General features: G+C 44.7%; 2 protein-coding genes across 3 annotated transcripts; both read left to right on the forward strand.

The window, feature by feature from the left end:
* Nucleotides 1–689: 689 nt before the first annotated feature.
* Nucleotides 690–11,869, forward strand: UXT (ubiquitously expressed prefoldin like chaperone). Of its 2 annotated transcripts, none has more exons than XM_077146677.1 (7): nt 690–755; nt 933–1,045; nt 1,988–2,069; nt 2,188–2,255; nt 2,532–2,639; nt 11,503–11,566; nt 11,775–11,869. In XM_077146677.1, exons 2-7 carry the CDS (start codon nt 942–944, stop codon nt 11,826–11,828), a joined length of 480 nt encoding a protein of 159 aa, XP_077002792.1. In that variant the 5' UTR covers nt 690–755; nt 933–941; the 3' UTR covers nt 11,829–11,869. The 2 variants fall into 2 exon arrangements, with proteins under 2 accessions (XP_077002792.1, XP_077002793.1); XM_077146678.1 differs by having other exon boundaries at nt 712–828.
* Nucleotides 11,870–13,049: 1,180 nt separating this feature from the next.
* On the forward strand, nt 13,050–26,974 carry ELK1 (ETS transcription factor ELK1). Its single transcript, XM_077145828.1, has 6 exons — nt 13,050–13,262; nt 20,886–21,159; nt 23,112–23,567; nt 24,219–24,659; nt 25,387–25,488; nt 25,573–26,974. Exons 2-6 carry the CDS (start codon nt 20,950–20,952, stop codon nt 25,669–25,671), a joined length of 1,308 nt encoding a protein of 435 aa, XP_077001943.1. The 5' UTR covers nt 13,050–13,262; nt 20,886–20,949; the 3' UTR covers nt 25,672–26,974.
* Nucleotides 26,975–27,264: the final 290 nt, after the last annotated feature.

Consider the following 27,264-nt stretch of genomic DNA (forward strand, 5'->3'; position numbering starts at 1 on the left):
AGGAACTATTTCTACTACGAGATAGCCAAACGTGAGTGGAAAACGTCATCGACCCTCCATATGACCTCCCTACTACAAGAGGCAATTAGAGGCAATTAGACATAACAGGTTAATGTCCACTTGAACCCCATTTATGGATTGTGGGCCGCAAAGCTGCAGTCATCAATGATGAATTTGAGACAATCTGACTCCGTTAAAAAAAAAAAAAGTTTAAATGCTCACACTCATTACCATTACCGTGATTCAAACTCAAATCTCCCAGGTGAGTAAAAATCAAATCCAGGTCGATAGGTTACATGGGATGTACTCCCTTCCCTGCAGACCAGAACCATAATTAACTTTTGCAGGTCTCTTTCCACAGCCCTTCCTTTTAAATATCAAATGCTTTACTCCCTTTCTCTATCTCTACCTGTGAGTCCCACCTCCCCCAGAACCCGCCAAATCCCATTAAACCCCACCCCTACGAGTTCTGCATGCTCCCCATAAGCTCCGCACGTAACTTTCATTGTCCCTACTAGCTGGTTCATTGCCAAAACAGCCCCTACTCGCACGCTCCGCAGTCTTCACTTCGCTTCGGATACATAAAGCTCCGCCCTTCTCTTCTCCGCTTTGGCCAGTCTTCTTCCGTTCAGGACCGCCCCCTCCATACCTGGCCATATGATTGGCCATCCGGCTTGCCATTACATCATTCATCCGCGCCACCCGGAAGCCGCGGTTCATACCAACTCGCCGTTCTTTTTCCTGGCGGTTCTAAGGTACGGGCCGCATTTGGATGTCCCTGAATGGCAGTGTCCCAGAGTTGGGAGGGACGGAAGGCGGAACCCCCAGGTTGGGTCGGACGAGCCCATTCCCAACGTCAGGAGGGTGGAGATGTGCTGGTCATGAGGCCGAATTGGAGTGATCAACATGTCTTCCCCCTCCTAACTGTCCAGGAGCCCATCATGGCGACGCCCCCGCCCCCTAAACGGCGGGCCTTGGAAGCCACGGCAGAGAAAGTGCTGCGCTATGAGGCATTTATCAGCGACGTGCTACAGCGGGACCTGCAGTGAGTGACTGGATACGGGGCAGGACGTTTGGAAAGCTCCACGTGGTGGGCGGGGTGTTCAGAGTCAGGGCCGAACCTTCTGATTGGTGAGCGGGCGTTTGGAGCTCGTCCCCTCGCCCCTTGCTATCCGGAAGGAAGGACTACATTTGGGGTGAGGTTTGGCTGGGACTTGGCGTTCAGAGTGGCAGGCACGTCCGCGCCTACGTAGCCTATGATATCGCGTAATGGTTCAGAGCTAGGTTTCTGGACCCAAGTTCGAATCCCGGTTCAGCCACTTGCCATCCGTGTGAATACCTTGTTCCTCGCCTCTGTGTGCCTCAGTCTCCCCAGAGGTGAAATGGAGAAGTAGATAAACCTCATGCAGTGGCCTTGGGTTTTCAATGAATCCTATCATTGTAAAGAATTTAGCATGAATGCTGGAAACATACTAGAGCCTCAACGAGTATGAAGAATTGTTATTAATGTATCATAATCCAAGCAGGAAGTAGAGTGCTCAGAACTAGGGCTATGAGAATTTTCTAGGGTAAAGATGGGACATTCTCATCGAGGAAGATATTTGGGTTGGAGTATAATAATAATAGTAATAATTAATAGCTATCATGTATGTAGAGCTTACTGTTTGGCAGTCACTATTCTAAGCACTTTATATGAAACACTCATTTAATCTTCCTAATGAATTTGAGGTAACACTGTCATCCCTGTTTTATAGATGGGAAAACTGAGTCCCAGAGAGGTTACTTGTCAAGGTCACACAAGCTAGTAAAGGGGAGAGCCTGGATTCAAGCCCAGGTAGTCTGACTCCAGAGGCCAAAATCTTAACTTCTGCACCAAAATGCCTCTTCATGGCGTGGTAACATGAGGGTCTCAGAGGGTCATGATATCAGGTATCCCCAGAGGGACAGGATCACGTATTGGTCACCAATTAGACTCTCACCCCATCAGAAAGGTGCTGGACCATCGTGACAAGGTATATGAGCAGCTGGCCAAATACCTTCAACTGAGAAACGTCATTGAAAAACTCCAGGTAAAAACACTAGGGTTGGGTACCTTTGGGAGATGGGAGAAGAAACTCCAGAGCAAGACCTGTCACCTGACATAAAATCTGACACCTGACCCCTACCTCTTTCTCCCTCACCCCATAGGAAACTAACCATTCGGAGTTATATATGCAGGTGGATTTGGGCTGTAACTTCTTCGTTGACGCAGTGGTGTGAGTGCCTACCCATCTACCTACCTTTGAATCTACAAGGTTCAGCATCCCCCCTCCTTCATTCAACAAAATATTTTTGAGCATCTGCTATATACCAGACACCATGCTAGGTTCTGGGGATGTGACAGTGAATAAAGTAGGACAAAAGTCTTGCCCTCCCAGAGCTTCAATTTGGGCCAGGCTGGGGGTAGGGAGGAATCAGAAAACATCTTAAACTGGCTGGTATGCTAAATGATGTAAAGAACTTTACACCTCCTCTAACCACTCTTTCATTAGCCCAGACACTTCACGGATCTTTGTGGCCATTGGATATGGCTTTTTCCTGGAGCTGACATTGGCAGAAGCTCTCAAGTTCATTGATCGTAAGAGCAGCCTTCTCACAGAGTAAGTTCCATTCATGAGGACAGTGTCTAAAAACACCACCATTATCAATACCCTTCTTCCTCTTCCCATGGCTACCATGGATGATACTTTAGGACCCAACTCCCTTCCTTCTCGGGGCTGGGGCTGAAGAAAGTGAGAATGCAAAGCTTAGCACCAAACACAGCACCTAATAAGCATTCAGTTATGGTCTTTGTATTGTTCATTTGCACAAATATTTATTGGGCATCTTTTGGATGTGATAATGGCATTGCACTCTTGAAGGACAGTGGCCTTATTTACACACAGGAGTGTTTAATGGTAAAGTGTCATGATGCCTGGAACTTTCATATGGTCCAGCAAAAAAAGCATGAGTTTGTAGAGAAAAAGAGAAAGTAGATGTAACAGATGATTAATGAGTTATGAATCTGGGTGAAGGGTTTACAGGTGTTCATTATACTATTTCATTGGTTCTGTAGGATTGAAATTTTTCAAAGTAAAAGAAAAGCTTCAAAAAATTTTTACAGTTGATTTGTTCAAATCCACAAAAGACCATATAACAAGGTCCATATATCACACTTGGTTGATAGGTCTTTTAGGTCTCTATTACTTTATTTCATTTTCTAGGATTGAGAACTATTTTGATGGCTATAGAAAACCAGATAGGGTTATATACAACCTTTTTCTCTCCCAGAAGTTTAGATGTGAATTAAAGGAGAAAAAGATGTGTACCCAGTGGGAGAAATGGGAGGGAGGAGGAGGTGTTTGTTTTCAAGAATGGTCTAGTAATAGTGATAAAAATAATAATAGCAAACATTTACATAGCACTTACTATGCCAGGATAAGCACTGGACATTTTTCACTCATTTAACCCTCACAACAACCCTATGAAGTGGGTACTATTATCCCATTTTCAGATGCATGATTGAGGCCCAAAAAAGGTTAGAAGTGGAGATGGGATTTAAACCCAGGCTTTCTGGCTCCGAATTTGTGCCCTCCAGTGGATTGAATTGTTTAATGTCTGAGGGTTCCCTGTTCATGGAAAGAAATACTCAACACTGTTTTTATTTTGTTTGGTTACTTATTAATCTTATGGATTTATTACAGTCAACATGGCACTACATAGTAACATACACACAAAAAAGAACAGATCAAAACAGGTTGAAAAAGGTACAGTGTCCCCAATTAAACTTCAATTACCTCGAACACTGCTAAATATTTACTGAAAATCTCACCTAATATCCAATTCACTTAAGTGTTTTAAAAACCTTAAAAAACAAACAAAAGGGTGCACGAGTGGTTCAGTGGTAGAATGCTTGCCTTCCATGTGGGAGATCCAGGTTCGAATCCCAGACCATGCAAATCACCCCCCCCCAAAATCAGTGATCATAATGCTAAGAAGTCCTAGAGGTACCTCTGATCAAAACAGGTAAAAATCCATTTCCTCGTAGATCCTATATGCTAGTGGAGAAAACACAATAAACGAGCTAGTTAAGTAAACTATAAGTATGTTAGATGGTAGTAAGTAATACGGGGGAAAATAAAGCAGTGAAGGAGGTTTGGGAGTGTGGATGAGGGGTTTGAAATGTTGCTAGTGAAATCCTCTCTGAGAAAGTGAAATTTGAGTTACTTGGTTGAGTGAACAAGCCGCATGGATGTCTGGAGAGAGCATTTTCTGACAAGGGGAAAAGTGTACCTGGTATGTTAGAGAAACTACAAAAAGAGAATAGCGTGACTGGGATGAAGTGAGCAAGGGTACACTGACTGATATACTTAGATTAACAATATTTCATGAGTGTGAACGCCACTAATCTAAAAATTCCTTCTGAGTTCTATTTCTCTTTTTTCCTATATTTATTTCCTTCCTTAGGCTTTCAGTGATTTTTCTCCTTTCAGACTTTCCCAAGATTTCAGTCTTAGTAGACCTAAAAGAACCTTAGACCCACTGAGATGTGTGGTAGGGGGCCTGCTTTCATGGCCAGTGCAATTCTGAGCTGTTGGTCATTCCAGCCAAGACCATTTTTTATACCAAAGCTTTCCTTGTTATATCACAGGATTCCTGAGCCTTTAAAGTAGATTTTAATTTTTTACTTTTTATTTTGAAATAATTTCAAACTTACAGGACAGCTGCAAAAATAATACAAACCCCAAACAGAGAATTCCAACATACCCCTACGCTCCAAATACTCAGATCCATCAATTTTAACATTTTGCCATAGTTGCCATTTCATCCTATCTACCTATCATTTATATATCTTATTTATATGTTCATTTATTTATCTATTTTCTGAACATTTGAGAGCAGATTGCACACATCATACTCCTTGTAGATATTTCAGGTAGATTTCCTACAGACAAGGATATTCACTTATGTAATCACCTTAAATGCAATTACCAAGTTCAAGAGATTTAATATTGATATAAAGCTTACATTCTATATGCCAAAATTTTCTTATGTTCCATTATGTCCTTTTGAGTCTTCTCTCCTCCCTTGTTAGATCCCATCCAAGATCATTTATTGCATTTAATTTTCATTATGTCTTTACTTTATCTCCTTTTTTAAATTGTGGAAACCTATATACAACATTAATCTTCCCTTCCCAACCCCTCTCAAGCGTACCATTCAGTGGGATTAATCACATTCACAATGTTGCAGTGCCCTCACCACCATCTGTTACTAGAACTTTCCCTTCGCCCCAAACAAAAACCCTACACTTATTTTGCATTAAATCCCTATTACTCCTGCCCCCCCACCTCTACTAACCTATACTCTACTTTCTGTGTCTATGAATTTACATATTCTCTGATTTTTTTTGTGGTTACTATGAGGCTTGTATTTGACATCCTAGAACCATAACAATTACATTTGCTTTCATACCAGTTTACTTCAATAATATATATATATATGCAATAGCATATAACTCTCTGTCCCCCCACCTTTTTGTAGTTCTTGTCACAAATTATTTATTTATACATTAATTCAAAACCATTGACTTCTCATACATTTTATGCATTTGCCTTTTAGATCCTATGGGAAGTAAAAAGTGGAATTACAAATTGAAATACAGTAGTACTGGTATTGGTATTTACTCATGTCATTATCTTAACTGGAAATCTTTATTTCTTCAAGTGGCTTCAGTCTATTGCCTAACATTCTTTCTCTCAACCTGCAGAGTTTAACATTTCTTGTAGGGCAGGTCGTGTAGTGATAAAGTCCCTCAGCTTTTGTTTATCTGGAAATGTCTTAATCCCTCATATTTGAAAGACAGTTTTGCTGTATATAAAATTTTTGGTTAGCAGTTTTTGCTTTCAGCACTTTAAATATGTATTCCCATGGTTTTCTTGCCTCCATGGTTTCTGATGAGAAATCAGCATTTAATCTTATCGGGGCTCCCTTGTATGTGACACGTTGCTTCTTTGTGACTTTCAGAATTCTCTCTTTTTCTTTGGCACTCAAGCAGTTTGATTGTTAACATACTGTGGTGTGGGTCTATTTGGGTTTATCCTGTTTGGAGGTTGTTGAATATCTTGGATATGTATATTCATGTCTTTTGCTAAATTTGGGGAGTTTTCAGCTATTATTTCTCTGAATATTCTCTCTGCTCCTTTCTTCTTCTGGGAATTCTACAGTACATATTTTGGTACACATGATGGTGTCCCACAGGTTTCTCAGTCTCTGTTCTCCTTTCTTCTTTCTTTCTGCTCCTCAAACTGGATGATTTCAATTGTTATCTTCAAGTCTGAGTCTTTTCTTCTTTCAGATCCAATCCACTGTTGAACCCCTCTGGGGAATTTTAAATTTCCATTACTGTTGTCTTCAGTTCTATTTGGTTCCATCTCTATATTAATATTCTCTTTGTGTTCATCTGTCTTTTTCTTGATTTCCTTTAGGTTTTTGGTTTTTTTTTGGGGGGGGGGGGGGGTGGTGCATGGTCCAGGAATCGAACCTGGGTCTCCTGCATGGAAGGCGAGCATTCTACCACTGAACCACCCATGCACCCTGATTTCCTTTATTTTTTTTGTCCATATTTTCCTTTAGTTCTTTGCGCATATTTAGGACCATTATTTTTTTTTAATTTTTTAATTTTATTTTTTAAATACCAAAAAACACCAAATGCAAACATTCCTATTTTGATCATTCCGTTCTACATATATAATCAGTAATTCATAATATCATCACATAGTTGCATATTCATCATGATGATCATTTCTTGAAACATTTGCATCTATTCAGAAAAAGAAATAAAACAAAAACAGAAAAAAAATTTATACATGCCATACCCCTTACCCCTCACTTTCATTTATCACTAGCATTTCAAACTAAATTTATTTTAACATTTGTTCCCCCTATTATTTATTTTTATTCCATATGTTCTACTCGTCTGTTGACAAGGTAGATAAAAGGAGCATCAGACACAAGGTTTTCACAATCACACAGTCACATTGTGAAAGCTCTGTCATTATTCAATCATTCTCAAGAAACATGGCTACTGGAACATAGCTCTACATTTTCAGGCAGTTCCCTCCAGCCTCTCCATTACGTCTTGAATAACAAGGTGATATCTACTTAATGTGTAAGAATAAACTCCAGGATAACCTCTCGACAATGTTTGGAATCTCTCAGCCATTGACACTTTGTCTCATTTCACTCTTCCCCCTTTTGGTCGAGAAGGTTTTCTCAATCCCTTGATGCTGAATCTCAGCTCATTCTAGGGTTTTTCTCAATCCCTTGATGCTGAGTCTCAGCTCATTCTAGGATTTCTGTCTCACATTGCCAGGAAGGTAGGACCATTATTTTTAAGTCTTTGTCTAGAATGTCCTAGGTCTGATCCTCTTCACTGATGGTTTCTAATGCTTTAATCTTCTCCTTTGCCTAAGCCATTGCTTCCTGTTTCTCTGTATGTTTGACAATCATTTGTTGAAACCTGCATGATCCTGCCCTTCCCTCCCTCCTAGACCTTATCTTGAATGTACCACTTTCCTTCTACCATTCACTTAATCCCTAACACTCTGGCCTCCTGCCTGTTTCTCAAAAAAACTCTTTCCTGCCTCTTGGCCTTTTTGTGGAAAAGTCCCTCCCACTGTTTAACTCTTACTCATTCTCAGTTCTTACTCATTCTTCATTTTCAGAAAGACCTTCTTTCACCCTTTCTATCAATTAGAATTATTTTGGGTAAGTCGTTATCCAAACTAGCTTAAACATAAGGAATTTACTGGTTTATGTAACTCAGTAGTCCAGGATCAGAGCAATTCCAGGCACTACTTGATCCGAGGCTCAAATGATTTGATCAGGACCCACTTTCTACCCTTTTCTCCTACCACAATATTTATTAGACCTCTGCTGTTTTTCTCTCAGAGAACACAATGCTTGTTCATCATAGCACTTATAGCATTTGTTTAGTTGCCTTATTTCTCTCTCCCCCAGGGGACAATAGACTCTTAAAAGAGCTATTGTTTCCTTTGTTTTGTTCACTCCCCATATATCCACATGCAATTTTCTTTCTCATCAACTATGCCTTATACACTAGGAGCTCAGTGTGTTTCAGTGATCTAAAAAAAAAGGCTCTGAAATAGTCATGGCAGACAAGTTGGCCAGAGAAAGGAGTAAGTGGCAGCACTGAGGGCCCCATGGAGGTTGGTGAATTTAGGATGCATGATTTACAAACTTTTGGATCTCTGAGAGTTAGGAGTACATTTTAACAAGGTCCTGGATGATTCTATTTAATGATTCTTGATCCATACTTTTAGAAATCCTATGAAATGATACCCAGCTGCAGCTCTCTGTCACTTTTTTAACTAGGAAGATCTGTTGATTCTTTTTTCTTCAATGATTTTTTACTGAGATATAATCATCTAAAGTGTACAATCAGTGGTTCACAGTATCATCATAAAGCTGTGCATTCATCATTACAATAGATTTTTGAACATTTTTATTAACTCCAAAAACAATAAAAATAAAAGTAAAAAAGTATACCCAGGGCAGGCCACGATAGCTTAACAGGCAGAGTTCTTGCCTGCCATGCTGGAGACCTGGGTTTGATTCCTGGGGCCTGCCTATGCAAAAAAAGAAAAAAAAAACTATACCCAAAACATCCCATACCTCCCATGTCTTTTTTTTTTTCTTACTCACCTGTCCATACACTGGATGAAGGGAGTGTCAGTCACATGGTTTTCACACTCACACGTTCACACCTTAAAAGCTCTATAGTTATTCAGTCATCTTCAGGAATCAAGGCTATTGGATTACAGTTCAACAGTTTCAGGTATTTCCTTCTAGCTACTCCAATACACCAAAAACTGAAATGGGGTATCTATATACTACATAAGAATAACCTTCAGAAAGACCTCTCAACTCTATTTGAAATCTCTCAGCCATTGAAACTTTATTTTGTTTCATTCCTCTTCCCCCTTTTAGTCGAGAAAGCTTTCTTACTCTCATGATTCCTGGGCCAGGCTTATGTTCAGGAGTCATGTCCCATGTTGCCAGGAGATTTACACCCTTGGGAGTCTTACATAGCAGGGAGGGCAGTGAGTTTACCTGCAAAGTTGGTTTAGAGAGATGCCACATCTGAGCAACAAAAGTGATTCTCTGAGGGTGACTCTTAGACAAAATCATAAGTAAGCTTAGCTTCTCCTTTGCAGGAAAAAGTTTCATAAGAGCAAGCCCCAAGATCAAGGACTTGTCCCATCAAATTGGCAGTCCCCAATATTTGCGAGAATATCAGGTCTTCCCCTGGTGGAGAAGTTTAATATTTCCACCTTTTCCCCAGTCCCTCAAGAGGAGTGTGCCAATACTTTTTAATCTTTTGCCCAACTTACTCTGGGGTTATCGGGGCATCACACCAACCTGTACAAACCAACAAGATCTCACTCCCTATTCATGGTTCCATATAATTATGGTGTTCAAATAAGCTAACCGTACAAGTTATATTAGATAGTGTCTCTGTCAGTTTTTTAAAGAGCAACCTGCTAACCCTGTTCCTGGCACACAGTTGGTGAATAGTTTGGGTCGTGCAGTGTTAGGGGATGGTCACAGGTCAGAGAGGAAAGAAAACTAAAGGTATTGCCGCGATTGTGATAATATGATAGGCAGTGGACTCTAAACTGAAGACGGAAATGCTAGTAGGAGGACTTGGAGATTAAGGTGGAAGTGGAAGAGCGGAAGGATCTAGAAGTTGCCAAAACGAGTTGCCTGGGTAGTGCTTTTGAACTGGCTGCCACCATGAGTGGCATTGGAAATCAGGCTGTTGAATACATTTCTTTTAGAAGAACAGTTTTTCAGGATAATGTTACCTTTAGTCATCAGTTTAAGGTCTTTGAGAGGTATCTCAAATTTAATATGTACAAAGGAAATTTTATGATCTTCCTTTCCTCCCCACTAACTTGTATGCCGTCTTCCCCTTGTCAGTCTATGACAACACCAGATTCCCAGTTGCTTGGCCTTGGCATCCTCCTTGAGTCCTCTCACATCTGATATCCAACCCTTTTTCAAAATATATCCTAAATCCAATAATTTCTAATCACCTCAACTGCTACCACTGTGGTCTGAGCCTCCATCATCTCTCACCTGGACTTTTGCAACAGCCTCATCACTGGACTTCATGCTTCCACATTTTCTCCCCTTACCCCCAATTAATCCTTCTCACAGCAGCCAGATGGATTCTCTTAAAACCCAAGTCAGTTCACAGCCTTCCTCTGCTCAAAACTTTTCTATGGCTCCTATCTCACAATAAAAGCTGGAGTCTCGGGCCAGCCACGGTGGCTCAGCAGGCAAGAATGCTCGCCTGCCATGCCAGAGGACCCAGGTTCCATTCCTGATGCCTGCCCATGTAAAAAAAAAAAAAAAAAGCTAGAGTCTCTACTATGGCCTTGTAGGTTTTATACAACCTGCCTCCCATCCTTAACCTCTTTGACCTCACCTCTTACTACAGTCCCCCTTTGCTTATTCTTTTCCAGCCATGCTGGCCTCTTTGCTGTGACTCAGACATACCAGGTACACCTCAGCACCCTTTGCTATCCCTTCTGTTTAGAACACTCATCCTCCAGGTAGCCACGTAATTAACTTCTCCCCTTCCTTTAAGTCTTTGCTCAGATGCTTCTCAGTGAATCCATTTCTGGGCATTCTATTTTAAATTGTAGACCCTACTCCTGCACTCCTTAACCTTCCTCATTGTTTGTTTGTTTATTTTTTTGGCATGGGCAGGCTCCAGGAATAGAACCCAGGTCTCTAGCACGGCAGGAGAGCCATTGTTTAAATCTTTTAATTGCACTTATATCCATTTGACATACTGTATATATTTTTTCATTTATTTTATTTATTAAATGTACCAACATACAAACACATTCTTAACATATGATCATTCCATTCTATATATATAATCAGTAATTCACAATATCATCACATAGTTGTATATCCATCATCATGATCATTTCTTAAAACATTTGCATCAATTCAGAAAAAGAAAAAGAAAACAGAAAGAAATTCATATATACCATACCTCTTACCCCTCCCTTTCATTGATCACTAGCGTTTCAATCTGCTAAATTTATTTTAACATTTGTTCCCCCATTATTTATTTATTTTTAATCCATATGTATACTGTATATTTTATTCCATCATTTATCTATCTGTGTCTCATAATAAGAATGTGAGTTCCACAAGGCCAGGATTTTTGTTGTGTTCACTGTTGACCCCCAATGCCTAGAACTGCCTGACATACAGCAGGCACTCAGTAAATGTCTTTTGAATCAGTGAAGTCCAGGTGGCTGCCAGGCCTGGTGACCTGTGAAAGTTATCCAGGTTATAGGTAGTTCTTAAAGTGAAGAAGAGTCATCCTCATAATCTCATGTGGGGCCCACTTCGCCCTTTCTTGTTTCCCTTCTCCAGGCTCAGCGACAGCCTCACCAGGGACTCCATGAATATCAAGGCCCATATCCACATGTTGCTAGAGGTGAGAGCAGCTCACAGACTCTATCTCCAAATGTGTTTAGGGTGATGACCTGAGGAAGGGAGAGAACCTGAGAAGGGAAGAACCATCTTTTCACCTGAGCTGGAGCCAAGCTGAAGCTTGGCTGACTCCAAGGGTAGAGAGGTCACAGCAACCCTGGGGTGGGGCCTGGACCCAGTGTCTGTTCAAACTCTTCTGTCCTCTTTTTTAGGGGCTTAGAGAGCTACAAGGCCTGCAGAATTTCCCAGAGATGCCTCATTACTGACTTCCTGCCCTCCTTCTCCGACATTAAAGAGCCTGAATGCCTTTGAGTTCCATGGCCCTTCTTTTTCTCCTTAACCCCTACTGGTTGCCAAGGTGCCGTTTCTAGAGCACACTGTTACTAGGAGGCTCGGAGCTCCAATCTCCATATGGAAGGTATAAAGCATCCCAGAAGTCCCGCCTCCAGCCTGTTGCCTGGCAACCTTTACCACTTGCCTCAATTCTCTGCCCGGTTGCCTGGCAGCGTTTACCACTGGCCTTTATACTCTGCCCTCTCTTCTGTAGTCTTGACAACCTGGACCCCCCACCTCACCCTTCCTTCCATTCCTTTTATTCCATTCCTTTTCCTGGAAACCACCCTTTGAGTTTCCACAGAGAATGAGCCAGTTCAGGGTGAAGATTTGGTACCAACACAGTCACCCTTTCACTCCTGGCGCTAAGGCTTACCCCTGCCCTGCGCCGTAGTCGTTCCGCAAATACCCTAATTATGCCCTAGTTCCTCTCGGCCCAACCTCGGCCTCACCCCTACTTCTTAATGGTTCAAGCTTCTGCCAATAGGTGCAGAGTTGGGTCCCGCCCTTCCCCAGCCCTGCGCGGGCCTCTAAGCTAAGATGAGTCCAGCTTCCGCCAATCAGAGTAGAGCCAGGTTCCTCCCCTTTGTAATTCTGGCCGCGGCTCGACCCTGCCCTCTTCGTAGGCATTTGATTTCCTCCACTCAGCGCTTCTCGTGTCTAGCAGCCGTACCGCCCTCCTACTTCCGCTCCAATCTAAATTAGTATTTTCTAGCCAGTCCTCAGAGTTACGCTGGCCGCCAGGTCCACTGCTACTCCCACTTCTATAGAAGTCCGGCTTCCGCTGAGCAGCGTGGAGTGCGGCACTGCCCCCTTGATGTTTTGGCAGCTGTCTAGGAGACACTTTTCCGCCAATCAGCAAAGGGTAGGGCCCACCCTCTTCTCCGAGGCTGGCTATCTCTTCCATCAATCCTATTTAGGCCAATCCGTGCAGGCAGAAGCCCCCAGACCCTTGTCAGCCGCCCACTGTCTATCAGTCCTTGAGCCAATCAGCACAGGGCATCTGTGGGGCTGGGTTCGCTCCCCCGCCCCGACCCTCGGGCGGCCATCCGCGTTCCAACAGTTCCGCTTGGGCCAATCAAGGCACAGCTCTGAGGCTGTGGGGCCCGCCCCTCACTCCCACCTCCCGAAATCGCACGTTTGATCTGTGCTGCTTGGGCCAACCAGCGAGTGGCAGGACGCTTGTCTCCGCCCCCATGGGCCCACGTGAGCGGTAGGGAAACGCAAGGGCGGCTTGTGGGTGCCGCCGCCGCCGCAACCGCCGCCGCCGCCTCAGAGCCGAGCCTGGGGGGCGGTGGGGCCGCGCATGGAGCCCCCGCCCCCCGGAGCTGCCAACACTGCCCACGCCGCTGCACCGCTCTGCACAGGTGAGCCCTGGGCCTGGAGGGTGGGGGCCCGCGTCCGTGACCCCTTGTATCCTTCCCGCCCCCGCGTGGGGCGATGTGGCTTGGCCCATCGCCTACTGGTATTCGACTCCCCACAGTACCGCCACCGCTGGTGGAACTGCCCGTGGCATTGTCCCCTCCCTTCGCCCCTTGTAGTATATCTGAGTGTGGTCTATCCCCCGCTCCCGTTTTGTAATGGATCAGCCTGCGTGCTTGAATTTTTCCCCATCCCAACTTACAGTGGACCCGTCCATGTTCTAGCCCCCATCCCCACTTATTAGGGATCAGTCTGTGGCACTGTCGGACCCCTTTTATATATAGGTGAGTCTGGGTGCTTGTATTTTTCTGTCCGCAACTTTCAAGGGACCCGTCTGTGGCCTTGTTTGTTCTACCCCTCCTCTTCCTTGTAGTGAATTAATCCGTGGCGTTGTACCCTCACCCCTCTTGAATAGTCTGTCAGTTTATATTCCTTTCTCCTCCAGTCCCCAAGTGCAGCGGTCCATGACTTTATCTGCCGTCCTCCCTCTCCCCCCACCCACCCCATTTTATAGTGGATCAGTTACATCCCCCTAGTCATCAGTCCGTTGCCCTGTCTCTCCTCCCTTTTCTGTACACTGTCAATTCGTGGGTTTCTCCTATCCTTTTAATTCTGAATCAGTCTAGTGCTTTGTATCTCCCCACTTCCAGGAGCGCAGGCCATAGCCTTGTGCTTATCTCCTTTTATCAGTCTGTGTGATGGCTTTTCTTCCCCTCCACTGTAGTGTATCAGTTAGTGAGCTTTTCTGCTGCCCTATTTGCCAGTAGGTGAGTTCATGGCCTTACTCCCCATCCCCTCTTTGTAGTGGATCTGTCCAATGGCCTTCCTGCTACCTGTGTGCTTACATTCACGTCCCTACCCCCACTTGCCCATCTATGAATCCAATGCTTTTATATTCCCCCTCCTTTCCTTGTGGTGCCTCAGTCCATGCCCTGCCCCCCCCCCCCTTCAATAATAGTGGATAAGTCTGTGTGATTGTTGAACCTAGGTCTTTTTTACTCTGGAACACACCCCCTCACACTCTTAACCACCAAGACATTCTTCCTTACTAAAATAAATGAATACATTAGTGATAATGATAATAATGCTAGTAGGAGCTAAAATTTATCAAGCACCTAGTATGTAAGGCATGCTTTTTCAGTGTTTTATATTAATGAACTCATTTAATCCTCACCACAACCCTATGAGATAGGTATTATCATTTTCCCCATTTCACGGATGGAAAACTGAGGCATGGGGAGGTTAGATACCTTACTCAAAGGTAATCTCAGAAAGAACCAGGTTAGGTTGCCCCTTAGGGCACAGGATAATATTTGAGGCTCCCCTCTGTCACTTCATCAAACCCCGCATAAGCCCCACTCCGTTAAAATCAAATTAGTTCTTATCTCCAAGCTTTTATTCTTGCAATTCCCTCTGCCTGCAGAGATGTCTCCATTCCACACCTTGTCCCAGCACCCACCCATCCCCAGTCCTACAGCAACTGTGACCTTAGATTAGTAAATTAACTGTCTTCTCTCTGTGCCTGTTTTCTCTCTTCCAAGATGGGGAGAATAGGGTGAGAACCCCATCACCCCACCCCTGCCCAGTATTTATAAAGAATACCTGAGTTAGTAACAATAAAATAAGTTACCTCTCTGACCTCACCTCCTAGACCTCCACCCCCTCACTAACTCTGCCCCAGTCACACTGGCCTCCTCATGATTCTCCAATACACCAAGCCTTGGGGCCTTTGCACTGACTTTTCTTTCTTCCAAGAACACTCTACCCCCAGATATCTGCATGGTTGTCTTTACAGCTCTGTTAAAATGTCAGCCTCTCAATGAGGTCCTCCCACCATCTTGTTTAAAAGAGATCCCTGGACCCACACACCCAGCAGTACTCAGGCCTCTTCCCTGCTGTATTTGTCTCTGCCTTTTGTCACACTCTTGACACATTGCATAATTTACCAGTTCACTATCCTTTCTGTCTGTCTCTCCCCATTAGAATGGGAGTCCCATGGGGTTTATAGTTTTTGTCTGCTTATTCACTGCTGTGTCTCCAGCACCTAAAAATGTACATGGCATGTAGTAGGTGCTCAATAAGAATTTATTATGGGAATGAATGGAAAAATAATTTCAGACAAATCAGGGTGGGAGACAGATGGAGATGAAGAGGGGACATGAGAGCTAGTTAAGAGGCTAGTTAGCTGGATCTGTTCATTCAACAAACATTTACTGAGTACCAGATGCTCTTCTAGGTGCTGAGAATTTGGGAGGGAACAAAACAGACAGATATCTCTGCCCTTGTGCAGCAGCCATTTATTGAGGGAGACAGCCTATATAAATAAAACTGTAAATAAAATTAGATGGTATTTTAGAGAAGTATGAAGAGAAGAAAGGAAGGTAGACATTGAGTATTGGGGTGTTTGAAATGTTAAGGTGGAGCAGCTAGAAGGAAAAATCTGAGATAATGGAATGGTAGCCCATGACAAACTCTGGGATCTGTTCTGTAACTACTTGTAGAAGAGTGCTTTGAAAATTATTGCTTTTTTCTTTCTTTGCTTTGTAAATATGTTATATTTGCGATTTTTAAAAAACATTAAAAAGAAAAGAAATCTTAGGGTGGCCAGGGCAGCCTCATTTGGAAGGTGACTTTTGAATTAAGGCCTGGATCAGGAGGTGACAGAGAGAACCAAAATGTCTAGGGGAATACTGTACAAAAGAGCGAACAGCCAGTGCAAAGTCCCTGGCTAGTGCGTGGCATGTTCAAGGAGCATCAAGGAGGCCAGGACAGATGGAGTGGAATGAGCGAAGGGGATAAGGGTAGGAGGTGATGTCACATTGGTGACAGAAGCCAGATGGTGTGGGCGGGGGAAGGGGGAGCTGTTTGGGGAGGGAGAAGATTGACATACTAGCTAATAGCTAACATTTGTTGAGTATCTACCATGTGCCATAGATACTTTTTCAAGTCGTTTATGTGTGCTTTCTAAATCCTCACAAGGAATTAAATATCTAAATCCTTGACACATTTAATCCTCACAAAAACCTTTGAGGGTAGTTGTGTTTTTGAGCATATTTTACTTTTTGAGAGAAAAAGACCCCCATTTTACAGCTCAGGAAACACAGAGAGGTTGAGTAATTTGTTCAAGGTCACACAGCTAGAACAGGACCAAGGAGTATGATGTTGAAGATCCAGAGAGAAAGAAGTAGTTTTGCAAGGGCAGATGGGTTATTCGGCACATTGGATCATGCAGAGGAAGAATGAATTCTGTCTAGAGAGGAAACAGAACTTGATGATTGTGTAATAAAGGGTTCTTCAGGTACAGGACAGAAAAAGGACACCCCTGGCAGGGAGAACAGCACATGTGTATCCTCAGATGTGAGAAGTCTCCTGGTGCATTAGGGGAACTGTGAATAGTTAAGGGTAGCCATGATATAGCATGTGAAGCTTGTGCCCACCTCAGAGCCTTTGTACATGCTGTTGCACCTTCCTGAAGCACCTTTCCCACAGACAACATGGCTTGCTACTTCCTCCCCTTCGGGTCACTGTTCACTGTCACCTGTTCAGGGAAGGCAACCCCATTACTCTCTGGGATCTTACCCTTCTGTTATTTTCTTCAGAGAGAGCTAGTGTTGTAAGGTGGTTAGGATCACTAATTGAAGCCAAACCTCCTGGGTTTGAATCCCAGCTCTGCTGTCTTCCAGCTCTGTGACCTTGGGCAAGTTACTTATCTTCTCTGTGCTTCCATGTTCTCACCTTAAAAATGGAGAGAATACTGATGATACCCACCCTATAGTGTTGGTTTGAAGATTAAATGAAGAAAAGAATTCAAATGATAGGTAATGCATAGAAAGGGCTATGTGTCTGGTTGCTATTTTTAAAACTAATATTCTTCATAGCATATACATAAATGTCTAACAGGCCTCTGAAACTGGCCATCTCCAAAACTGGCCTCCCGATCTCCCCCTTACAACCTGCTCTCCCATAGTGTTCCCCATCTCAGTTGATCACAGCTCCATCCTTCCAGGTGATCAGGCCAAAAACATAGAGTCACCCTTGATTTCTCTTTCTCTTATCTGTCAACAAATCTTGCTGGCCCTTTCTTCAGATGTTATCCAGAATTCATCCACTTCTCACGAGTTCTGCTTCTACCGCCATCATCATTCACTTGGACTGTTACAGTAGCCTCTTCAGCCCCTACAGTCTGCTCTCCTCACACGAGCCAGAGGGATCCGATTAAACTCCAAGTCACAGCCTGTCACCCCTCTGTTTTCAACCCTCCCCTGGCTCCTCTCTCATTCAGAGTAAACGCTAAAGTCCTTACAGTGCTTGGAAAAGCCTTCCTCAGTCTGACCTATTACCTCTCTGTTCTCATCTCCTACTACTTTTGCCCTCCTTCATCTCACTCTAACTGCACTGAACTCTCCTCCTCTAACATGCCAGGCACTCTCCAGCCTCAGGGCCACTTACACTGGCTGTTCCCTCTGTCTGATCACTGTTCCCCAGATGTTCACACACCTGACTCTTTCACCTCTTTGAGGGCTTTGCTCAAATGTTCCCTCCTTGGGGAACATTTTGTAATTTAAAAAAAAACTTTTTTTTTTACAAAACATTTAATTTTAATTATATTTAAATTATATGTTTGTAATTTTGAAAATGTTTAATGTGGTAACATATATATAAAACACATTTCCCATTTTAACCATTTTAAGTGTACAATCCTGACTACCATTTTAAAAATAAAAACTCCTTCCAGCTTTATTTTTATCCATGCCTCTTATCACCATCTGACATATTCTTCATTTGTCTATCTTCCCCACTAATACGTGAATTCCACCACTGTTTTGTTCATGCCTGTATCCCCAGGACCTGGCCCACAGTAAGCACTCAGTAAATGTTTGCTAAGCAAATGAGATGAGGAGAAATAAACACATTTGAATAAGGCAAATTACTAAAACTCTTACTAGAGGTCAAGGTGAAAGATGTGGTAATAAATGCAATACAAAACCCTGTGTGCTATTGAGGTTTGAAACATACAATCAGTTTTCACTTAACCAATGTGTTCTGTTGCAGCTGAATGAGGAACTGGTGAAATTGCCTATCTTAGCCACTGGGAGTCACACTGAACTCTTGGAGCTTCGAAGTGGGCTTCAAAACAAAATCAGTGAAGTCTCCAATGACAAGACTTTCCAGTCTGGACACTGTTCATGGCCTTGACTTGTATAATTGACTAAAGCTGTGTCCACTGAATGAATTTCAAAACAATTCAGTCATAAGAGGATCATCTTGTATATTTCATTAGAGATTAATGAATCAAATTGTAAATAACAGAGGGAGATTCTTCGAAACCCGCTGATTTGGAAGGTTTTATCCTTAACCCAACCATCCCAGTCAGCTGAACAGTTTGATGTATTAAAGCTCATTCCCCTAAGGAATAAGAAACTCATGTTTATTTCCTGTTTATTTCCTGTTTCCACCTCCCAGTGGTTGCAGGGAGGGATCCTGTTCTCTGTGGAACATGCTAAGAGAAGGCTGTCATTGTGAGGGACAGTTTAGACTAATGGTTAAGGTCTTTGACAACTGGAAGCTGACTACCCAGGTTCAAATCCTGGCCCTGCCATTTATAGCTACAAATCATTTAACCTCTTTGTGCCTCAGCTTCTTCATCAATAATATAATTAGTGATATTAAGAATGCCTACTTCTCAGAGTTCTGGTGAGGGATAAATGAGTCATGATCTATAAAATTAACAGTACAGGTCTATATTGACTTATCCAAAACCCTTGGTGCCAGATGTGTTTCAGAATTTAGAATTTTTCAGATTTTAGAAAGGTGACACGGTACATATACAGGTTACATAACACCCTTAGTAGCTTCGTAATCAGCCACATTCATATTTCTGCAGTGAAATGTATGAATATTCGTACTACTTGAGGATCAGTAAAGACCAGAATGGGCCTTGTTTCATTTCAAATCGGGTTCTGCTAGCAACCTGCCAAGAGACTTAGAAAAAAGCTTTCTGTTTTTAGAGCTTTTTGAATTTTGAAATAGCTGATAAAGAATTATGAACAAATTAGTACCAAATATTTATTTAGAACTTACCTTATCCCAGCCATATTATATTTAATCCACACAGTAACCCTATGAATTGATATTATTATTCTCTTTTAAAGTTGAGAATGTTATTATCCTTTTTATAGATGATAAAAGGTATAAAGAGATTAATATGTTCCTCAGATTGGTAGGTTTGGCTATCTGAGGCGGAGGTGTAGGTGGGGCTGGAGTTTTTTGTGTGGGTTTTGTATTTGTTTTCCAACTGTCCTGTAAGCTTGGAATTATTTTAAAATAAAAAGTTTAAAGCAAGGGGGAGAATTTGCCTATAGTCAAACAGCTAATAAGGGGCAGAACCAGGATTTGAACCCTGGCAGTCTGGCCCCCATCCCTGGGTGATTAACCAGTACACTATATTGCTGTTCTGCTGAAAGCAGTGCCTGACATGTATAAAGCACTCTAAATGTTCATTGTTGTCACTGATGTTATTATCAAGTTGAAGAACATTCAGAGACAATAACCAGTCAGAGGACCTAGGGAGTAGAGCAACAATGGAAGACAACAGATACACAGTTCCAGGAAGGTTTCATACAGGAAAGGACTCTTGAGCTGGCACTTGAAAGATGAGGAAGGCTGTTAGGCAGAGGAAGGGAGCCCAGATGGAGAGTAAACAGCCTCTGCTTAGGTCAGACAAACTAAACCTCCTGAAAATTTTGAAACTGTTGTGGTAGAAGATGGAATGATAAAGTTCACATGGGGAGGATTGTATTAGATTCCTATTTGTTCTGTAACATCACAAACTTAGTTGCATAAAACAACACAGGTTTATTATGTTATAGTTCTGTAGGTCAGAAGTCCAGCACAAGACTCACTGAGCTAAAATCAAGGTATTGGCAGGGCTGCATTCCTTTCCAGATGTTCTAGGGGTGAATCCATTTCCTGCTTATCCAAATTGTTGGCAGAATTCAATTCCTTGCTTTTGTAGGACTTCCTTACTGGCTATCCACTGAGGGCCATTCTCAACTTTAATAGGCTGCCGTTATTCCTTAGCTCATAGCCCCCCTTCCTCTATCTTCAAAGCCAGCCTTCTCATGCTTTGAATTTCTACCTCTTCTGTCATCACATCTCTCTGAGCTAACTTCCTGCCTCCCTCTTCCATATTAGAGCTCATATGATTCAATTAGGCCCACTCATTTAATCCAAGATAGTCCCCTATTCTAAAGTTCCATCTGCAGAGTTCCTTTGGCCATGTAACTTAACATACTCATAGGTTCCGTGGATTAGAACTACCCACCACCGTCTGCCCTCTGGCCTAAAGATTCACATTTTGCCTGATGAGCAAAATGCATTCACATCATCCCAAAGTCCCCAAAAGTCTCATCTCATTACAAGGCTCCTCCAAAGCCAGGCTGCTGAACTTAGAATTTAGTCTGAGAGTGTTTAGGGAATGATGATGGGGTTTCGGGACAGAGGTAAAGGCAAGATGGCAAGAAAGGAATCCTCTTCCTGCTGACCTCTGCCCTCTCCTGTGTCCACAGCCTCTCAGCTCTGAGCTGTCTGCCCTCCAGGTACCCCTGGAATGGCGTGAGCACTCCCCCAGTGATGGACCCCTCTGTGACGCTGTGGCAGTTTCTGCTGCAGCTGCTAAGAGAGCAAGGCAATGGCCATATCATCTCCTGGACCTCACGGGATGGTGGTGAGTTCAAGCTGGTCGATGCAGAGGAGGTGGCCCGGCTGTGGGGACTGCGCAAGAACAAGACCAACATGAATTATGACAAGCTCAGCCGGGCTTTGCGGTACTACTACGACAAGGTAAGGCCTCCATGTCCAGTGCTGGGAACCCCCAACATTGATATCAGTTATTTCATTTTCTTTCTTAATTACTGTAGCTGTATCTTTGAAAACAATATTAAAAGTTGCAATTTCTTACCCCTTCCTCTGGCACCCTCAGACCAATGTTGAACCCCTGAATAGTTATATCAATTAATTTATTTCCTTGTCTTACTGCTTTGGCTTCATAGCACTACTGGCCCCTCCTCACTTCCTCCTCTGAAATCCCCAAACAGGGCTCTCCTGCCATATCCCACACAACACTTAAATTTCTTGCCCTATTCCTATAGCCAAAACTTTGAAAACACAAATTATAATGACCCTCCTTCATTCTGTCTTCTGGAACCCCTGCATCAATGGTGGGCTCCCCAAGTTCTTTCATATTCTTATCTTATACCTACAATCAAAACCTCCATACCAATTTCATACTGATCTTTCCTTATCCCATCCTCTGGACCCCTGACATTTTTATCAATTATTTCATTTTCTTCTCTTATTCCTTTAGCTAAAACCTCCAAAACAATATATATAAAGCCAGCTTCACACCCCATCTTCCTAGATTCCCAGACTAGGACTGGTCCACCCCAATATTTATATCAATTATTTTATCTTATCAACTCACTCCTATACTTAAATTTTAAATATTCCTCATCCTATCCTCTCAGACCCCTAAACCAGCACTAGATCCCCCCCAATATTTATACCAATTATTTTATTTTTTTAGCTGAAACTTCCCAAACAATATTAATAAATATCCTTTTTCATTCCTCTTCTGAGAAACACAAACCCTCTCTGTGATATACCTGGCACAGATACCTGACCCCCTCCCCAAGCTCCTCTTGCCCCCAGAACAGCCCTAGTCCTGAGCTGTACATTCTTACTATTTATGGTATTTATTCCATTTCACGTTGATTTCCTTAAGCCCAAACCTCCAAAACAATATTAATAATGAGGCTACCTCACCCTGTCCTCTGGGGCCATCAGAGCATCCCTGAGGCCTCCCAGAACTGTCCTGAAATACCCCAAACATACTCTATGACCCACTCAAACCAGCCTTGAGAGCCCGCCAGAATTTTAATGTTATTTTATTACTCTCAGTTAATTCATTTTCTTATTGCTTTAGCTAAAACCTCCACAATAGTACTAATAATGACTCAGCCTGTTCTCTAGAATAATCTTCCTTTGTTCCATTTCTGTGTCGACAGCTTTAAATAATCCTCTGTATAAATAATAATACATCACACCATTCTTCTATGTCAGTTTAGTCTCTTCCAGCATTCGTATCAGGCATTTCATTTTCCTGTCTCCAAGACTGTGCCCTGACAGACACCCCCAAGGCCTCACCCTGTCAGCCCACAGGCACCCCTGGTTTTTAGAGCCAATAGGAAAGCCTGCTCCTGTACCTACTCTCCCAGATGGGCCCTATTGTGGTGAGGAGTCTGTGTATGTGTATCCAAGGTGGAGGGGCAGAGGGGAGTCTGAGAGATGTAAATGAAGAAAAACAAGGAAACTTTTAGCAGGATGGATGGAAAGGAGACAGGGAAGGGAGAGAAAGGCAGTAGACTGAAGAAAGAATCATGGAGGGGAGAATTGAGAAGAAGGAGAGACCAGGGAGGGTTAACAGAGGGGAATCTGGGGAAGAGGGAGGAGGAGACATACTGGGGTTGAGGTGGATACTTAGGGAAGAGAAGGAAGGAGCCCCAAAATTGAGAAAAAGATGAGTGAAAAGTGAAATGGGCTGGGAGGGGGAACATGTGGGGGGGCAGACACAGATGATGGACAGTGTATATGTAAAAAAGACAGGAGAGGGGCAAGAGGGAAGAAAGACACTAGAAGAAAGGACACACCCCTCTACCCCCTCCTCTTCCACCCACATCTCCCTTCACCCTGCCTCTTTCCTCTAAGGCCCTCTATCCTGTCTCCTCCCTCCCTAGAACATCATCCGCAAGGTGAGCGGCCAGAAGTTCGTCTACAAGTTTGTGTCCTACCCCGAAGTCGCAGGGTGCTCTACTGAGGACTGCTTGCCACAGCCCGAGGTGTCTGTTGCCTCCACTGTGGCAAATGTGGCCCCTGCTGCTGTACATGCCACCCCTGGGGACACCACCTCAGGGAAGCCAGGCACACCCAAGGGCACAGGAATGGCAGGCCCAGGCAGCTTGGCGCGCAGCAGCCGGAATGAGTACATGCGCTCAGGCCTCTATTCCACCTTCACCATCCAGTCCCTGCAGCCACAGCCCCCACCTCAGCTACCCCCTCATCCTCGGCCTGCCTCAGTGCTTCCCAACACCGCCCCTGCAGGAGCAGCAGCACCCCCCTCAGGGAGCAGGAACACCAGTCCAAGCCCCTTGGAGGCCTGCCTGGAAGCAGAGGAGGCTGGCCTGCCTCTGCAGGTGAGGAATGGAATATGGAAATTAAGAGCAGGGGATGAAGAGGAGGGATGTACAATTCCCAATTGAGGAGGAAGGCTAATAGGAAAAGAGACGTGGAAGTCCTGTTAGAGGAGGTGGGGTGGGGGACAGGATACTGAAGTTCCATTCGTAAAGGAGACCTATGGAAGCCCTAAGAAGGAAGAGGGAGATATAATGTACTACAATCAGTAGTTACCCAGCATGTACACGTACCCTGAACATATTCATTTAACACACTGGTTCTCACACAGAATCACCTGGATGGTTGTTAAAACACAAATTGCTGGGCGCCAGCCCCAGACTTTCTGATTGAGTGGGACTGGGAGGATCCCCAAAATTCACATTTTCACAAGTGCTCCTGGCGCTTAGGGCAAATTTTTCAGAGCCACTGTTTTAATGAATGAGGGAGATATCTCTGGGAGTCCCGCCCCTAGGGACAGCCCCGTCCCATCAGGTTGTCTCTCCCAGGCCAACAGGGGAGCCTACCCCCAGAGGAAGCCTCACTTCCTTGGACGGGCAGTCACACCAGCAGTACCAAGTCTGCCTTCCGAGGGACATTAGCTGGCCCGCAGGGGAAATCCTCTTTACCCTAGGAGTCCTTACGCGCCCCTCCCACACCCACTTCTCTCCCAGGTCATCCTGACTCCGCCCGAGGCCCCGAACCCGAAAACGGAAGAGCTGAATATGGAGCCGGGTCTGGGCCGCCCACTGCCGCCAGAAGTGAAAGTGGACGAACCCAAGGAAGAATTAGAAGCAGCTGGTAGGGAGGCGGGGCTTGTGCCGGAAGCCGTTAAGGCTGGGCCGGAAATCCCTCCCACAGAGGGTGCCCCGGCCCGGCTGGCCGGGGTCGTTATGGAGACGGCAACGCAGGAGGGCCTAGCGGCTTCCACAGCTCCCAACACAGAAATCGCCCAGCCACAGAAGGGCAGGAAGCCCCGGGACTTGGAGCTTCCACTCAGCCCAAGCTTGCTGGTTGGGCCGGGACCCGAACGGACGCCCGGATCCGGAGTTGGCTCTGGCCTGCAGGCTCCCGGGCCGGCGCTGACGCCGTCCCTGCTGCCTACACATACATTGGTGAGTGCCTGCAGTGGGGCGGGGCTAAGGGCCGAGACGAATGGGATTGACGCACGGAGGGCGACTAGGTGAGGGTAGGCTGACGGTGAGGAGGCCTGTGTTATCTCTGAGGGGGCGGGGCCCGGTGGGTAAACGGGAGGGTGGAGCCGCTGAGTGTGACCGGCTGAGCTGAGGCCCCGGTTGGAGGGATGGAGCTTGATTGATTAGTTGAGGGCGAGTGAGAATCCAGTGCTGGAGGATTGGCTGTCCGAAGGAAGGTCAGGTCTGGGGAATTATGTGCGCGGGAACTGAGGAGCGTGAATCCCCCTTTTGTGGGAACAGTTTCCGGGTTGGGGCAAGACTTAGGAACTTTTGTGGGAGATTTCTTGTGAAGTATACAGGTAGAGCCGAAGGTTTGGGAGGTTGGGCCTGAGCTGTTGGGCTCAAGAATTGTGAGGTTTGAGAGTGGAATGTGGACGCGTTCTTGTGGGTAGTCTTGCCTGATAGGGTCTCAGGAACTGGGCCAGTGTGCTCTAGGGAGTTGGGGGAGGGGGCTGCTCTGCATAAAGTTTGAGAGATGCCTATGGGCATGACCTTAGCTGGTTATGGTCTAAGCCTCTGAAGTTTTGAGGCGTGACTTGGGGGTGTCTTGAATGGGAAATCTGTAGTGGAGCTGGAACCAAGCTCCTTCCCTCTTTGCACACATCTGCCCTTTACTCACTTGAGCTCTGACCACCCTTCCCCGCAGACCCCAGTGCTGCTGACGCCCAGCGCACTGCCCCCCAGCATTCACTTCTGGAGCACCCTGAGTCCCATCGCACCCCGTAGCCCGGCCAAGCTCTCCTTCCAGGTAGGATCTCCTCTGCACATCTTGGAGAGGGTGAGAGACCCTACCATGGCCCCAATCTGTGACTTTCCCTATTTCTGCCCCCAGTTTCCATCCAGTGGCAACACCCAGGTACACATCCCTTCCATCAGCGTGGACGGACTCTCGACCCCCGTGGTGCTCTCCCCAGGGCCCCAGAAGCCATGACTTCCACCACCACCGCAGCCTCCTGCTGGAGTAACTTCATCCGGCCCCCAAACTTCTTTCCAGCCAGCTGTCTTGAGAAGAGCCACAGTTCAACTGACAGACTTGTGATCTGATTGTGATGGGGTGGGGATTCTTAGGAAAAAGAATTTCTCAGTACCCCACCCCCACATACATGCAACTTTGTTCTTCCTTGTCAGTTCCCCAGTGGCCGCCCTTACACATCCCTTACCTTAGCGGTAGGGGCGGTTTATTTATTTATTTTTTGAAGGCCACTGGGAAGAGCCTCACCCAACCCTTTGGGGAGAATGGTTAGGACATTTCCCCCATTTCCACATTTTTTCCCCCAAGACAAGATACTCGGGGGTCTGGCATGAGAAGGACTTTTCTTTATTTATTTTTCAGCCAGCCCTTGGGAAGGTAAGGGGGCCCTTTCTCATTTGGGGGTTTGGGTAGAAAGCAAGCTTGTTTTATTTTATTATTCCTGGACATACCCAAGGGTCCAGGAAGAATTTGCACCATTTAATGGTTTGGGAGTCCTGGCCAAGGAAGAATCACACCCTTGGAATAGGAATTTCCACCTCCCCAACCTTTCTTTTAGACAGTTTGTCCTTTTCTCAGCCAACCTTCTGACCAGGGAGGAATGCCCCTTTTCCTCTTCTCCCCCCTGAGAAGCCATTCCTTTGTCTGCCAAGCTCCCTGGAGTCCTGCCTGCTACCTCCCAATGGAGGGGTTTTTTTTTGGGGGGTGGTTCCCGTCTGGGGGACCCCTCCAGCCAGTACTGCAGATTTCCCTGTCTCCTTCACCCCCTGCCATTTTGATAGTATAATCTATTTTTAAACAGGGCTTTTAAATAGGGGAGAGGGGATCATTTATTTCTTCCTGTATCTGAGATGAGGGTGGGTGGGAAGGAAGGGATTTAGGGGGGAATCTTCCTGCCACCCCCCCAAGTGTTTATTTTTGATACCAAACGTGTATTTTCAATTCCCTCCCTCCCAGCCCCCCAATTTCCTGCAGGCGGGTACAAAGGACCCTTTAAGTGTCCCTGGAGTTGGGAGGGAGGAATGGGGGACATAAAGCCTGTCCTATCAATTCCAGGCTAGAGAGAGTGGGTTCAAAAGACTTCTAGGCTCACCTCCTATCAGCAATGGCCTAGCCCAGGCCTGGGGACCTGGAGGTTGGTGATTTGGGGGACGGTGCTACACCTGTCTCCACCGTTTGTTTTACTTCCCCAACATGGATCTTTTTTTGTAAGAGTCCCAGAGAATGGGGAATTGTTCCTGTAAATATATATTTTTAAAGGTGATGCTGGAGGCTGCTGGCATTTTTTTCCCTGATATCAGAACTTATAGATGATAGGCATGGCTTTGTGTGAAAGGCAGTGAGGGTGTGAGGCAGAGATTAATTGGAAGAGAAACAGCTTTATGGCATGTGTGTTAAAAGCGGTAGAAGAGATACAAATTGACAACTGTGTATGTGTGTGTGAAAGAAAAAAACTGCAGAAAGCTGTGACTGGTTGTATAGATGTGTGAAACCATGTGCAAGAGGGTAGAAGCTGTCACCACAAACTTTTGAATTTGTGTCTATGTGAGAAAT

This window comes from Tamandua tetradactyla, chromosome X, assembly GCF_023851605.1.
Source record: "Tamandua tetradactyla isolate mTamTet1 chromosome X, mTamTet1.pri, whole genome shotgun sequence".
Classification (NCBI taxonomy): domain Eukaryota; kingdom Metazoa; phylum Chordata; class Mammalia; order Pilosa; family Myrmecophagidae; genus Tamandua; species Tamandua tetradactyla.